General features: G+C 38.0%; 1 protein-coding gene across 2 annotated transcripts in view; it reads right to left on the minus strand.

Annotated features, from left to right (window-relative positions):
* LOC122091291 (serine/threonine-protein kinase TOR) overlaps nt 1-14,517 on the minus strand; it is a 117,718-nt gene extending 103,201 nt beyond the window's left edge. For both annotated transcript variants that reach the window (XM_042661153.1, XM_042661152.1), the window contains exons 1-5: nt 14,128-14,517; nt 7,530-7,868; nt 7,355-7,429; nt 5,953-6,125; nt 354-452 (exon numbers count right to left, since the gene is read on the minus strand). In XM_042661153.1, the coding sequence (XP_042517087.1) occupies nt 354-452; nt 5,953-6,125; nt 7,355-7,429; nt 7,530-7,868; nt 14,128-14,220 (779 nt within the window). In that variant the 5' untranslated portion in view covers nt 14,221-14,517. The remainder of the gene's footprint in view (nt 1-353; nt 453-5,952; nt 6,126-7,354; nt 7,430-7,529; nt 7,869-14,127) is intronic.
* Nucleotides 14,518-15,404: the final 887 nt, after the last annotated feature.

The following is a 15,404-nucleotide window of genomic DNA, read 5'->3' on the forward strand; positions in this document are numbered from 1 at the left end:
CATGCCAAGATATCTTTCTGGGCTACGCAAGCCATACAAACACAATAGATTTTTAGAGACCAAAGCATGAAGGGGTCAATGGATGCACAGTGAACCCACCAGGATAATAAAGCTCTTCCCCTGCTTTCTTTCCTACTTTGTTATTGTATTTTATTCTGTATATTTTTTAGGCCGATCCCCATCTCCACTCATCCAAAAGCACTATTAAGTATTAAGTAGCTATTCAAACTTCCTATAGCAAACCTTATAGAAGTTAGAAAAGAGAATATGCATGCTGAACACCTAAGATAAAATCCAGAATAGCCAACATGAATGAACAGGTCAAAAGAAAAACATGACCATCTCCTACCAACCTTAAAAGCTCACCAACTGCAAGTAGTGAACCATGTATGCTGTGAACAGGAGCATTTCTACCAAGTCCATCTTGTGTAGCTTCAAACATTCGATAATACCTAAGGGAAAACAACAAATAAAGAATGTAGACCAAATTAACAGCAATACTGTGAGAAGAAATGATTTACTCTTCAACAACTGATATATAAATAAGCATGAAGCCATTATCGATTGCCATTTTCTTAATTGAGATAAGGAAAAACAATGGCTTGCACTAAAAATATGGAATGATGCAGAAGATGTTGTACAAGGTTCAATGAAAACAAGAGAATATGTGTGCATCAATAAAGCAAGCAGACTCAAAAGAGCATTAGACAAAGGTCCCAAAATTTCCATTGGGCCATCACTTTCCACCTCAAAAGGTTCCCGAATGCAATGGCTCCGATAGACTTAGAAAAACTATAATTACCTATCGACAAGTCCAATATCACATGATTCAGACCAAATCATGATAATGTCATGAGAAAAGTATATGCAAACTCATTTTTAGGGATTTACTTTGTATTTTCAAGTTTAAGTCTTACTTTTATTTTGAGTCATGGCAGATTTAGAAGTCCTTCATTTTTTAATCTAAGTGTGACTAAAAGTTTAGTCAATCCTAGTCCAGTCCAAGTAGTAGTGAGTAAAAGAAGCTAATAAGCATAGAAGAATTTGTATATTTTCCATTCTTAAGTGAATAGACTACTCGGTCCCCTCATCCACAGCCAGTGTCACTATAATGTAAAACCACAGTTCATGAAACTCTGAAAACAACATGGAACAGAGTACATGGTTTCAATAGGCTTTCTAATACATTCAAAACATGTGAAGCATCTAATTTGGATCCAAAATGCAACGATTTCCAATTTTTGTTTATCAAAGAAACTTATAAACCCAGAATATCAGTATTTCAATCCAATTTTTTTCTTATAAGAGTAGGAATATTATGTTCATGAAAGATGAACGGCGTCGGAATCAAACACATTGGTCTACCATACTCTTAAGAGATTTGGAACTTTCTTCAATAAAGTAGTTTTAAGAAGCCCTTCCATTTGTCATGATAAAGAGTGAAGTAGTTCACTATCTTGTTAAGTTGTTATCTAACCTTTTTAAGTCATTAGCTGAGTTGAAGTGGAGGGGTAGAATTTGTAAATTCACCTCTAACTGAATCTTTTAGAGAGATGGTGTCCAGCTCCGAATAGGGAGGGAGGTGAGGTAAGGTGCACAGGGTGTTGACAGAGATGGAGCAGGGAGGCATAGGGGACATTCAAGCTAACACCATAGTACATTTCAGAATCCTACCCACAACAGGATGGCAGAAGTGCACATCAGCAGAACAAAGCCTGTGACATCTCTCAACCAGAATTCTGATTATCCCCGAATTACTAACAATACTGGGTAAGTGGGTATCCCTAAGCCCTTCCAATCATCGAAGTTTGACCTTGATCCAATGGTTGGATGGGGGGATATAGGAGGGAAACCAAAATACTAACTACGGTTTCAGATTTAGAAACTAGGCTGTATCTTCAAAACAACACAGTAGATCATCATCAACTAACAACACATCTCTACTCATTATAGAACTTCATACATAAAACTCATCTTAATCCAATTGCCAGATTCTCCAGTTCAGCATTAACACAGAATGAGTAACCAGCTCCTTGTTTGTACAGTTGTACCACCTTGTTCTAGGGTAGCTTTGCTTCTTTGGGGACAGTAAACCCTTGCTCTGATGGTCCTTTTTATTGTTGTCGTAATTACTATTTATTTCTTTCATTTTACCTTGAACTTTTCACTATTCATTCAAGGGAACAATGACAAGTCAATAAACTTGAATACTTAGGTGCAATTTCAAGTTCTGTAGCAACAACTTAAATAGTTTGTTATTCAGAGAAGACGGCCATCGACGTTACACACAATGCTAGACTCACTATCCCACCTTTAAAAAAAGAGCAGATCATTCCCAAGAAGATATTTATTGATAGTCCATATAGATTGGAAGTAAAATCTTGCATCTGTGAAGGACTTCAATTAGATAGGATTTTATGTTGTGAGGCTGTGGATCGGACTAAATTCACATCATCTAAGAGGATCACTGTTCCATCTTTTGATTTTGGGCAGGCCTTTCTGTATTCTTTGGTGCTGCTAGGAGCCTTTAATACTATAGTGGCCTTCAGCCACTTTGGCGCCTTAAAAAGTATAGTGGGATTTATTACCAAGAATTTGGTTTCCTCACCTTGCTGTTAAGTCCATCTATCTGTTTTAATTTAACCTATATTTTTTCTTTTTTGGTTGAATGCTTTAACCTATATTTATTAAGCAGAAGTCCTGACTTCTGAACAAAAATCACTTCTGGACCTGGCAGGCCAAACTGGAAGCCAGATAACTCAGGCTGACAAGACCGCATGATTAAGCTGACCCTCATAGTCTCCTCAACCAGTACATCAACACTTTCTTAGTGCTTCTAAAGTTACATGACTTCTCCTTAAAACCCTAAAGCCTGTTTTCTAAATTCTTATTTTTTTTTCAGAATCCTTATGTTTATTTCTGCTGCTTATTCTTCTAAGGCCACTGCCATAGTTTCCATCATTGGCACATTACACACAGCATTTTTTGGATCTATCGATCCCTGCCTGCATATTTATCTAGGAAATCAAACTGAAAACCATTCCACACCTATCATGCAACAGGCTGTGGAGGTAGGGGAGGGGAAGGTTGTTATCAACAAGAAGAGAGAGAGAGAGAGAGAGAGAGGGAGATGAATTGTATTTATATGTTGATGTAGATAGGCATGCTGGCCTGCATTACAGAAGAAGGAAGAAGCCATCGAACCAGCCCATCAGCCCGAAATTAGGCTGATTGAACCAGCCCAAGTTCTCTCCAGCGATTCCTAGTCCTATTATGATTTTTTTTGTTTTTATTAAGTCAACTCCATGTCGGAGTCTTAAGTTTGTCTTTGAGGAGTCCAATTATGTTTTTTATTAGTTTCTTGGTGAACAGGTCATTGTTAATCAAGTAGCTTAAGCCCTAGCTAAGTAGGTTTAGCCATTAACCTCTTCTACAAATAGAGGCATTGCTGCAACTCAAGACACAACTATTTTATGAATGAAATTTGCAGCTTTATTGCTCCAAAATTCTGAGATAGAATTCCTTCAACAGCTGAAATAGCTGTGGGTAAGAGACCAAGGAAAGAGAGAGTCCATCCCACCCACATCTATCCTATCTTCCTTGCTCTTTTCTCTTTATTCTACTACTGTGAGAAAGTGATTGAGAGTTAATTAGAGCCTACTTGAAGCCTTGAAGATCAACTACTGAATGAAGGCCAGATCAGCACAAAACAGCCAATTGATCTCTCCCAGATTTAGGGTTTTGACCCTAATAGGCTTCCCCAAGAACTCTCAACCTAGAAGTAACTTTTCAGAGCCCTTTTGGGCATTTGTTGGGGACACCAAGGGAGGAACTCGACCAGGTTTTCAGGGATATCTGAGACTTGGATCTGCTACAGCCAGTTTTCTCCAAGTTTCCTTATTTAAAGACCAGAAATCAAGAACCTGCAAATCTCTCAGATCTGAGATCAGTTTGAAGATCCTTTTTAGAGTTTTATTCAGCATCCTAGCAGCCTCCTTCGATCCAAGTTTGAGCCCCACCAGAGGCTCCTACAGCCAACCGAAGGTCTCTGATGCAGATCCGGGTTCCAAGAACAGGAATCGGATTGCTTAGGGCCCACAATAAAGTAGTAAATTCAAAATATAAGGAGTAATGGCAGTTCTGTAATTAACTGAAACTAAAGGGAGGTGGCAGTTTTGTAATTACAGGAAAACTAGAAAGGATTGGCAGACTTGTAAATAAAAAGGATCTTAAAAGGAGGAAAGGAGGTTAAAATAACTGATGGGATATGAAGGGAATTATCAATTATTGACCATGAACAAATTAGGAACAACATTCAACTTGATGGCATGGTGTAAATAGGAGGTTAAAGTAAGGGGCAACAATAAGGCAATAAGACAAAAGAAGGACTTTTAACACAAAGGATAAAAATCTAGAAGAATTTTGAATCTCCACTTATAGAAGAAGAGTGTAACGTATAAGGGGGAGGGGGTATTCTTGGAATGAAAAATAAACTCAATGGCAAATTGTAATACAGTGGGGAATGGAAGGGGCATTAATATGAGATATTAGAATAAAGTAAAACCCAATCACCACTTTATGAAGTTGTCTTCAACCAAGCCTCAAGCGAAAACGCAGAAAACACTTTGGGGTTCAGGCGCAATTTTCCTCGCCATTGATCTGTTCTCTATGAAGTTCCAGGCGATGGAAGGTGCTGCAAAGCCTTGCCGTACGCCCACCCTAATGGGTTCCATTGTTCAGCACTCCAGGAGATATTATTGACTGAAACCAGACCTGGGCGGTACCTTCGGTTAACCTGAGTTGCAGGTTTATCTCTCCCAACAGCGATCTTCTTTGGGTCTGAAATTCTAGGGTTCAAGTCGCCTACGATAGGGGTTCTTATGCCCTAAAGCTCAGACCCATCAGAGGAGTATTGATGGAGATCGGCCTCAACACTAAAGGCTGCTTATACTACCCAGAAAACAAAGTATTAGTAGTGAGGAGAAATAATAGGGAATTAAAGGGAGATCGAAACCTCTCTTTGAGACTGCTAGGGTCGCAGGAATAGAACCAGAAAAGAAAGAGCAAGAAGAAAATAATGACAGGAGAAGGGAGGGAAGATAGAGAGAAAAGAAAGAGTAAACAGAGGGGAAAGAAAGAAAAGGCTAAAGGGATTGAAAAGAGAAGTAAGAGAAGAATATCAGAGAAGGGAAAAGAGAGAGATGGGTAGAGAATATTAGAGAAGGGGGAGAAAGAAAACATCCATGGCCGCCATCGACTTCAACCAAAACATATTGTCTCAAATTCATTCAAATCTAAAACTGAGTTCTCCATTACAGGGCTATTTAAAGAAAAATAATGACATAATTTTGGAAGCTAATTAAAAATGGAAACTAAAACTAGATAGCAACTAAAATAAAAATCAAATCTAAATAAAAGACTGTTAATCTAATCTCTAACCAATAAAGGAAGTAAATAAAAATCAAGTCTAAAGATAGCAACTAATTCCATCGCTGAGCTGCATCAGTCTCCCCCAATTCTGCCCAGTATTGGGTTTTGTTCCAAATCTGATTTTCTGTTTTCCCTATTTGTGGAGATTTATTTCATTGGAGCTCTGGGATTATTCATGGAGGTGATTGTTCAATCAATACTCGTACATTATATGTATAGGTCACACACAAGAAAAAGAGGAAAACAGACTAACCCATATCTGAGAGATCGTATTATGTATACGTCAGCTAAAGAAAAAAAAGGAACATATACAGATCTTGGATTTAACCACAAAAGATTCAGGCTAAGTACATGACCATTATAGAGTTAACCACTTAATAATCAATAGAATTAGTAAGATTCCAGTTACTTAGCTTTTCCCCCAATCTCTATTCTAAGATGCAATTTAAGTAAATAGACGAACCATTGGAAGAAATATGTTTGGTTTCTATCACTTAATTTGTTCTGAAGCTTATAATATACCATTGCACACGCCACCGTGTTTCACGCTTTTCAATTACACGAAGGCAAGCACGCAATGCTTCTACAGCCCGCTCCCGGACAGCCAATGTTGGATCCCTCAATGCAACCCAGATAGCATCCACAAATTCAGGAACATGAACATTGAACACCGTTGACGCATTTTCTGCCATTTCCTACAGCAGGGGAATGGTCATACCATAATGTCAGCACAGAAATCACCTTTCTGGATCAAAGTGAGAAACTCCAAGATGAAAATGAACTTACTCTCGCGCAAACCAATGTTTAATGTCTCAAATATGCAATAACAGTGTTGAATTACTAAATTTTAGACTAGAAAAACGATATTTTAAAGATAAAACACCATATCAGTCAATACTTTGATCTGATAAGAGCTAACATTGCAAGGAAAATCTGCATTTAGTTTACACTCTCAGGAAATTGCATATTATGTCATAAACACCAAAGATAAATCAAGCACTAAGTATAATCTTACACGTCTTTTCTTTGCCGATCCCCCCCCCCCCCCTCTTAAAAAAAAGGGAAACTCTTAAGCATCCAACAACAGCCAGAAGGATTAGGAGTTGAACAAATAACAACTTGAGATTATCCCGATGCATCAAATTCAATGTATATCATCAAGTTCAGCACGAACATACCATAATTGGTTACGTTCGCACCTCAAACATCAAAGGAGATACATGGCGCATCACAATGCCACATGTCATGAAAAGCTGAAGGCCCCTGCTATTGTATTTTAATCCAAAACTGTGCTCTTGCATAACATTGACACGTAACAAGTTATTTTCTCATTTTTCTCTTAAATAGTCCACATAAAAATTTAATTATCAGCCTTCCTTTTTCTCTTTCTGATAGAGATGGGAGAGCCCAAAGGCATCCACGAAGAACCCTTAACACTCCTTGCCCCAATTGGAAAAATGGAAGGACGAGGGCGGGATATTACTGAATGGAGCTTTGGGATAAAGACATTTTCTTCGTCGGAAGTACTTAGTTGTTCCCAAAGGGAGACTCTCATTGGATCGAAAAATGCCCATTCGAGTTAACCAGGAAAGCTTTAGCTTTCAGAACAATCCAATCGTATAAATATTGCATAAATTGCTATTCCTTTTGAAACAACTTAATATCATCTCATTACATCAGTTATTTACATAAACATTTCTTTCACATACTTATCAATTTATTTATTAAAATTTGTCTTTAATAGGTGAAGCTTACATTCCACATCTTGGGCCCGTATTTTGACCAAGAGGAAGGCCTTATTCATACCTATTAATTGAAAACACAGGTACATATACATATATTACAGTCTGTTAACCCATAGGAGGAGAAAGAATAAAATGTCACCCAATGAATTACATATATGAAAGAAAAATATTGCACTTACTTTCAAGATCAGGACAGCTGCAAAACGACGATACTCTATTCTGTCCCCACCAAGCCAATCTAGTGCAGTTTTTACCTAAAGGAACAAAGAACTCCAGATAATCTTCTTACAAGTTACTTCAGATAAATAATTCACCGAAACACAATCCAGTTAACTAAAAGAATACACTACAAACCTGGCGCTCCACTTCATCAGCAGTCATTGCCCCACCAGCTCTGGCTAGATGACCGAGAACCCTACTAGCAAGGACCAGGATTTCAGGATCACGCTTAACCTCAAACACAGTCCGCATGTAGTTAGAGAATTTTGAGACCTTGGAGGCGCTCTCCCCAAGATTCACATCTATCAGCTCATCTACAGCTCGTAGAGCTGCTAAATTTTCAGCAACATCATTACTATCTAGCAATCCGGATATACAATCATACAACTGATCCATGAAGCGAGAAAAAGCTTCTCCACTGAGATCCCGAGCTTCTTCCTCCACATGTTTCTTCAAAGATAATGCAAAACCATCCTGCAAAGGCATTTAACCCGAAAATAAATGCCCAACAAAACATCATATAAAGAATTTCTAGAAAGAATGAGTAAACACCTAGAGAAGAAGTAAAGCACAAAATAGCTATTATGGGAGTTACATAAAGAATGTCAAAAAAAAAAAAAAAATGAAGAAGAAGATATCATCCTCAAGTAAACTGAATTTCTTTACCATTATTTAGTTCTCCACTGGGTCTCCATATGTATGTGGTCCAGAAATGTCTACATAATCCTTTTGTATCTAGTTCAACAAAATAACTAAGAAATGCAGATTCCATTACTATCTTCCCTACTCTTAAAACGGGGGGAAAATAATCACATTCCTGAAAATCAGACAAGTATAAGATAACGTTGAAATTGATTAATATAAAAAAGTGTTATTTCAGAGTATAAGAGCCCAAGACATGGAAAAGCATTCCATTTATTGTATGGAAGAGAAACAAACTACATGCTCTTTAATTGTATGGACATAGCTAAGGCTGTCAGTAACAAAAGCTAGCTCAGCACTCCATGATCTGAGCCCGAACTAAGCTAGATCAACAAGGTCCAGGCCTATCCTACCTCACTGAACTACAATATTACATAAACATTTAGCTATTGCACAAACACAGATACAACAACAACGACGAACTCAACCCTTTCCCAGCTAGATGGGGTCGGCTACATGGATCGGAGCAAGTAGGACATGTAATGCAGGACTAGATTACAAGAAACTACCCCAGCAGTTTATAACCCCAAACAATACAGATACGAGCAGGAAACAAAGAAATAAGACCTTCAAATAAACCCCCAAGGATACAATACCAATGCAGGAGCAAAACCAGCCCAAAACCCAACCCGATAGGAGAGAGAAAGATCTGCTATAAAGCTGGAGAGAGAGAGGTGCGGCCAGGTCTGTAGGAGTCCAATTGAGCTGCACTCTTGGGCGTAGATAGTCCCTAGGGAGGGTACAAAAACCCCCAAAGTTGAGAGGATTCTGACGGCTGGTTGTGAAGTTACAAGCTTTCTTGATTTTCTGACCTAGGAGAAAGAATCAATTCTGGTTTGTAACTTGGACAGATCTAAACTTCTGAATACTCACAACAGTCGTATACTTCAACAGTAGTAACTTTAGGATAAAATAGAAAGCTTTAGACAAGAAGAAACAAAGGGAAAAGTGGGGGAGGAGCGGCTGTCTCGGCCAGGGCTTCTCACCCACAGCTATCCCAGCTGTTCTAAACAATTGACTGCAATTATTCTTTATTCAAATATGAAATTATGAGTACATAGGCTCCTCTCTTTATAGAGGGCAGAATAGCAATCAAACTACTACTAGGAGCTAGTTTCCCAACAGGACTAAACACTCCTACTACAACTAGGAATTTAAAATTGGACTAGGAATAATAAACCTATGTGGAAAACAAATAGAGTCCTAAGACAATTTGGACTTAACATGCCACTTACTCAACTCGATAGGTCCAATGGCCCACTAATTAATTAAAAAGAACTACTAATTATTCCCCTAGCCGATGGGCCCAATTGGCCCTTATTTGTACTTAGCCACTCAGGTGGACCAAGTCGGGGTTTGGCTGGCTTCTTGGCTGGACCCTAGCCACTCAAGTGGACTAAGGTTGGACCCTTCTTCCTCTCATATTTCCTTCCATAATGTGCATCTACATCAACATCTTAGTAAAAGTTCTTAAAAAAAGAGAGACAACACCGCCTCAGTAAAATCACACCTAAATGGGGTCGGATACATGGATTCTTACGCTCTAAACGGCTCTATTCAAGGTCATACTTGAGTAAAGACCTAAATTATGCATCGCTTTCCTCACTGCTTCTCCTATGGTAATTTTAGGCCTACCCCTAGCTCTTTTAGATCATTCAATCTGAATCCGATCACTCATTCTTACTGGTGCATCCGAAGGCCTCCACTCAACATGGCCATGCCACCTCAAATACATGGGCTTGTCATGAATCGGGGCAACCCCCAAATCAGCTCTAACATGGCCATTCCTTGCTTTATTCGTCCTAGTTTTGCCACACATTCATCTCAACATCCTCATCTCTGTTACACTTAGCTTATCTATATTCCACTACCTAACTACCTAACATTCCATCCCATATAGAATTGTCCTATAGAATTTTCCTTTAAGCTTTACAAGAATATACCTGTCACATAAGACACAACATTTTGGACACACATCTCCATTCATCCATCCCACTTGAATTCTCTGAGAGGCATCATCCTCTATATCATGGTTATCACATTCTTTATTTATGCTGACCCCAGATATTTAAAATAATCACTTTGCGGTATCTCTCTCCCCTCAAGTTTCTCCATTTCATTATCCGTCTTAGTGAAAATAAAGTTACACACCATATACTCCGTCTTTGTCCTACTTATCTTAAACTTCTTGATTCCAAAGTTGATCTTCATAACTCCTACACAACGCTAATCACTTCTCTTGTCTAATCCACCAAAACAATATCATCAATAAAAAGTGTATACCACGAAACCTCATCTTAAATACTCCTGGCTAAATCATCCATGACAAGTGCAAAGTGCAAACAGATAAGGGCTTAAACATGATCCTTAGGTGTAACCCAATTGTAATTGGGAATTCACCACCTTAACCTCCCACAATTGTCTTTAATTATATCCACATATTTACTCAACACCCTTCTCTCATCTATTACATGCCAAATTAACTCTCTAGGGACTCTGTCATAGTCTTTTTCTAGGCCAACAAAGACCATATGGATATCCTTCTTGCAAACTCTAAATCTTTCTATGAGCATCCTAAGTAGTTAAATAGTTTATGTCGTGGATCTACCTGGCAAAAAACCAAATTGACTCTCTGAGATAGTAGTTTCTCTTTTCAGGTGGGCTTTAATAATCTTCTCCCATAATTTCATAGTATGAGTCACTAGATTTATGCCTCTATAGTTATTGCAACTTTGAATATCACCTTTATTTATGTAAATCAAAACTACAATGCCTCTGCTAAAATCATCTGGCATTTTCCTTATGCTTGTAATCTTGTTAAATATATTGGTTAACCAAGATACCCCACGTGATCCTAAGCTCTTCCACACTTCTATTGGGACCTTTTATCTAGGCCTAGTGTCTTGCCTATTTTCATCTTTCTTAAGGCTTATTTAACTTCAGCCACTCCAACCTTCCATATATATCTATGACATGTGGTGTCTTGATGATTAATGCAATCCTCCAAGCCACCCTTACTCGAACTACCTCCATTTAGTAGGCCATAAAAATACTCTTCGCATCCGCACAAACACAGATAAACAACTTAATCCATATTATCCATGTTTTTTATTTCAACTTTAAACAAGGATTGCAAATTCAGCTATTTGTTCACTTCTTCTTTCGATAATTCATATTCATCAAACTTGGCCACCACCATGAAGATATTCCAATCATTGCCCAACACCTTCTACTCCAATCAAAACCAAATACATATGCTCAACTCCACTTACACCAAATAGGCAAATACCAAAAATCTACCAAGTTGTTGAAATTGGTTCCCAAGATACTCAGCTCTGACTCCTTCTTGTTCCAACAACATGGCAACTCAACTCAACTCAACTAAACTAAGCCTTTACCCAACTAAATAGGATCGGATACAATTGTCCTGTTGCACCATTCATCTCTAACTCCCCAAGTACATGGCAATCGCTACACAAAGTCGAACCAAAAAGACAACTACCATTACCAGTTGCCATGGCATTCTAACAATCATAATCCTTATGGTGCTATTCACATTCATACATCAGCCCGCCCCTTCTGTGGCTTTGACAGAACCACTTAAACAGAGCAAAGCTAAGCCTTCGTCATTATAGCTATACCAGTCAGTGATAGAGAAAGGTTTTCAAACCCGGCTGGGCTATCAAGAAGCAGTTGCATCCTCAATCCACTTCCAACACAAGGTCGTCTTATTTTTTTTTTCTTTTTTTTTAGTGTTTTGATGGAGATTTGAAGAAGGGTGAAAGTCGAATTTGATCCAAAGACCTGGTTTCAAAAGAGTGAACAACAGCAATTGGATTCCAAGGGAGATCAAACTAGACTTCCATTCTGCACAACTGCCTGCCAGGTGTTCTTTGCTAGTGGTGAATCGTGTAACTGTCCATGGTCCATCTGCTAATTATTGGCAAGGGCTCTAGGAACCCTTTTTGTCAGCATATTTCCACAATACCTGGGTTTTTCCTCTTGAGATCTAAATTTAATATGGCCTTGGCCCTGCATAAGTATTCATAAAAGATGAATGAGTTCAGTAGATGTTCACTCAATGAGTATCTTGAGCATCCAAGAGTGCAATAGCAGGCTTTTCAGGGTTATGCTGCAAAAAGGCATCAATGTATTATCACCAGGGCAGCAAGATGGGTGACTATAGTCAACATCTTTCAATATTTGAAGGGCGATTGTAAGAATTACCTGTCACCCATGCTACAGCCAATACCTGATCACCCCACCCTCAAGCTCTCGAATTAAAATTTGACTGGAGCACTGTTTGTAATCCTGGTCCAGCAGTCACTGGTACACCTTTTAGATCTCACTAGGATACACTGCCACAGCATTATTGGGCATATTCGATCCATCAATGATGAGGATAATGTTCTCAAATTTTGGTTTTGTTATCAGGTATACTGCAACAAGTTCCACCTAAAGCAGATCCTTCATCAGTTATCTGGCTGGTCAAAGCCCTGAAAGTGGCCCACGAACGTATAACAGTTATAAAGAATTATATTGATCTTCACATGTCCAAGAACATCTCCTTCTACTGGAAAGAAGGATCCAACAATCCTTATCCAATTAAATCACCAAAATGGGAAATGGAGTGAACTATGGATTAAGTCCTATGTTATAGCATTAGCAACTGTATTGCATGTTGTATTCTATTCTCTGAGCAGGTCCATCTATATCCTAAGGTTCGTTAATGCTTCTATTCTTATGCCACAACGACGCTTATTAATTTTTATTTTTATTTTTATTTTTATTTTTATTTTTATTTTTATTTTTAAATCTTATTATTGCTCATCTGCAAAAGAACTGTTTAATAATTCCATATCCTTTTCTCGACCCAGACTTAGGTTTGAAGATGAAATTTTTTGGGCGAAAGAGTTGATCACTTAGGAATTATTTCATAACCCATGTCCTTTTGAGGAGGTATCATGCCATCTCTCGTTCCTTCAGAAATGACAGAAATATCAGCATCTTCATCACAGAGATCATATACATTTGGTTCCAACCTCAACTGTCTATTTCCCCTTTGGGGGTGGGGAAAGCATACATTTGGTCTAAGTGAATAAGCTTATTGTGTAAATTTAGTAAAAATAATTCATAAATATGCTGTTTTGGACAGTAATCCAATGATCCATTATAAATGACATCAATCCACTTAAATATATCTCATTGATGCCAGGACGTACCTTGGTCTAGTTTTAATATTGAAACTTCTTAATTTGATAAGAAAAAAAATGAAGAACAAAACGTTTCTATTAAATGATAGAGGCAGTTTAACCATGGCTACTTTCTAGCAATATTGGAGAAAGTTTCCAATCAAATAACAAACTGGAATCAGTCTATTGACTTATTGGGAATTTGGGATGAGGCACCTAAATAAACAACATGGTCTGGTTTGATTAGGGTATGCTATTGAATGTATTTGTGATAGAAATACTTAGTTAAGTGACAGCTAGAGCCATCTCATCATTCATCCCAAACTAACGAATTAACTGAATATTATAACATATACTGATATACATCATTTTCCCAGTTCCCATAGAAACAGTAGATTGAAATCATATTACAACTAAACTCTATCTTTGTGCAAAAAATTAACAGTACTTATCTAGATGAATACATGACCGAATTTTCGATAAAATATTTTCGATTTTTACCCATTAAGACAAACAAATTGGATTTCAAATACCAACCCATCATCCACCATCCAAACAGTTCCAATATCTTATCTCTACATCTCTGTATTGCAGAGAGGAGCAACAAAAAATGTCTTCTACACCAACTATCACTAAATTCCCATTGGAATCAACTCAAACCAACAAAAAAACTGCAAACCAATGCTTATTAAAAACTCCAATACCAACTATAATATCTCTATCAAGGTTCCACAAAAACAATCTAAACTCCAAACAGAAAGTTAAAAATTAAAAAATAACAAACATTAGCCCGTAAACAAACTATTAGGGCAAAATATCAAGAAAGATAAGAAACATACCCAGCTGCCAAGCTCCCTGCACTTCCTAATTAAGCATGGAACTTTCTCAAGACTTCCAGCCTTAGGAAGAAATCCGTCTCCCCCTACTTTCATTTCCGCTCTTACGTGTGCCCTCCCTCCCTCCCTCCCTCCTTCTCCCTCTTTCTCTCTCCCTCGCTCGCTCTCTCTCTATCTCTCTCTCGCCCTAACCAATGATAAGTTTATCGTGCGAAATGAATCTGCTGCTAATGCAGGTGATGAGAACAAGGTCCGAGGGAGCCATAATCAGGACGGCGAGCTACTTTAGGGACTGTAAATCTCTCTCGCTCTCTCTCGACCTCGCCCCACTCTGATCCAAACCGGCGCTTCTAGGGAATGGGGATAGGAGATACGACATACACTCGCACACCTAATTTGGGCGAACCGTCCCAACAATTTTATACCCTTATTGCCCTATTTATTAAACAGTAATGTCCCATTTCTTTCATCTCAAAAAAGGGATAAGAACGCTGTCGGGTGCAGCGTATGCTTACTTTGTCTCTATCGCCAATAGAAACCTTACGACCCTTCGATAAACCTCATCATGCCCCTAAGGGTTGATTGCCCAACCTTGCATGTAAGAAATCATTATCCAGATAGTATATGGACTTAAGAGATTAGCCCATTGAGGTCTTGGCTCTTGAAACAATCTTCAAGCCACCTTGATTAGTAAAGCTCAGTTGTGAATTTTATTATCCCTAAACTTGAGGCCACTAATAGCATATTTGGAGTGGCATGATCTTTTCCATGATATCCAATAAATATTTGTATTTTGATCCTTTGATTCTCAAAAGAAACGATTACATTTTTACGAACCAAAATTATAATAAGATGTTAAAAGCTTCAAAATGGGTAGTGGCAAAATTTGATATTGAAATAGCAAGAAACAGGAATGTGTTGCTCAACCAACTATGAAAGCTGAATATATTGCTTTAAATGCAGCCGCTAAGGAAGCTGTATATCTTCGGAAGTTTTTGTCAGAATTATTGATAGTGCATGGATTGTGTGGAAAAACTCATTCCACTATTGTGTGACAATAATTGTACAATAGCCATCACTAAAGACTCAAAGTGTCACTCTCATACCAAACATATAGAGGGTCGGTATCACTACATCTATGATCTGATAAGGAATAAGGAGATAGATGTTTAAAGAGAGCCATCTAAGTCAAACTTGGTTGATCATTTTAAAAAATATTTGCCTTTTGGTGTATTTGAGAAACATGTAATTAATATGGGAGTGTGTTAGGCCAAGTAGAA

This window comes from Macadamia integrifolia, chromosome 10 (assembly GCF_013358625.1).
Source record: "Macadamia integrifolia cultivar HAES 741 chromosome 10, SCU_Mint_v3, whole genome shotgun sequence".
In the NCBI taxonomy this organism is placed as follows: Eukaryota; Viridiplantae; Streptophyta; class Magnoliopsida; order Proteales; family Proteaceae; genus Macadamia; species Macadamia integrifolia.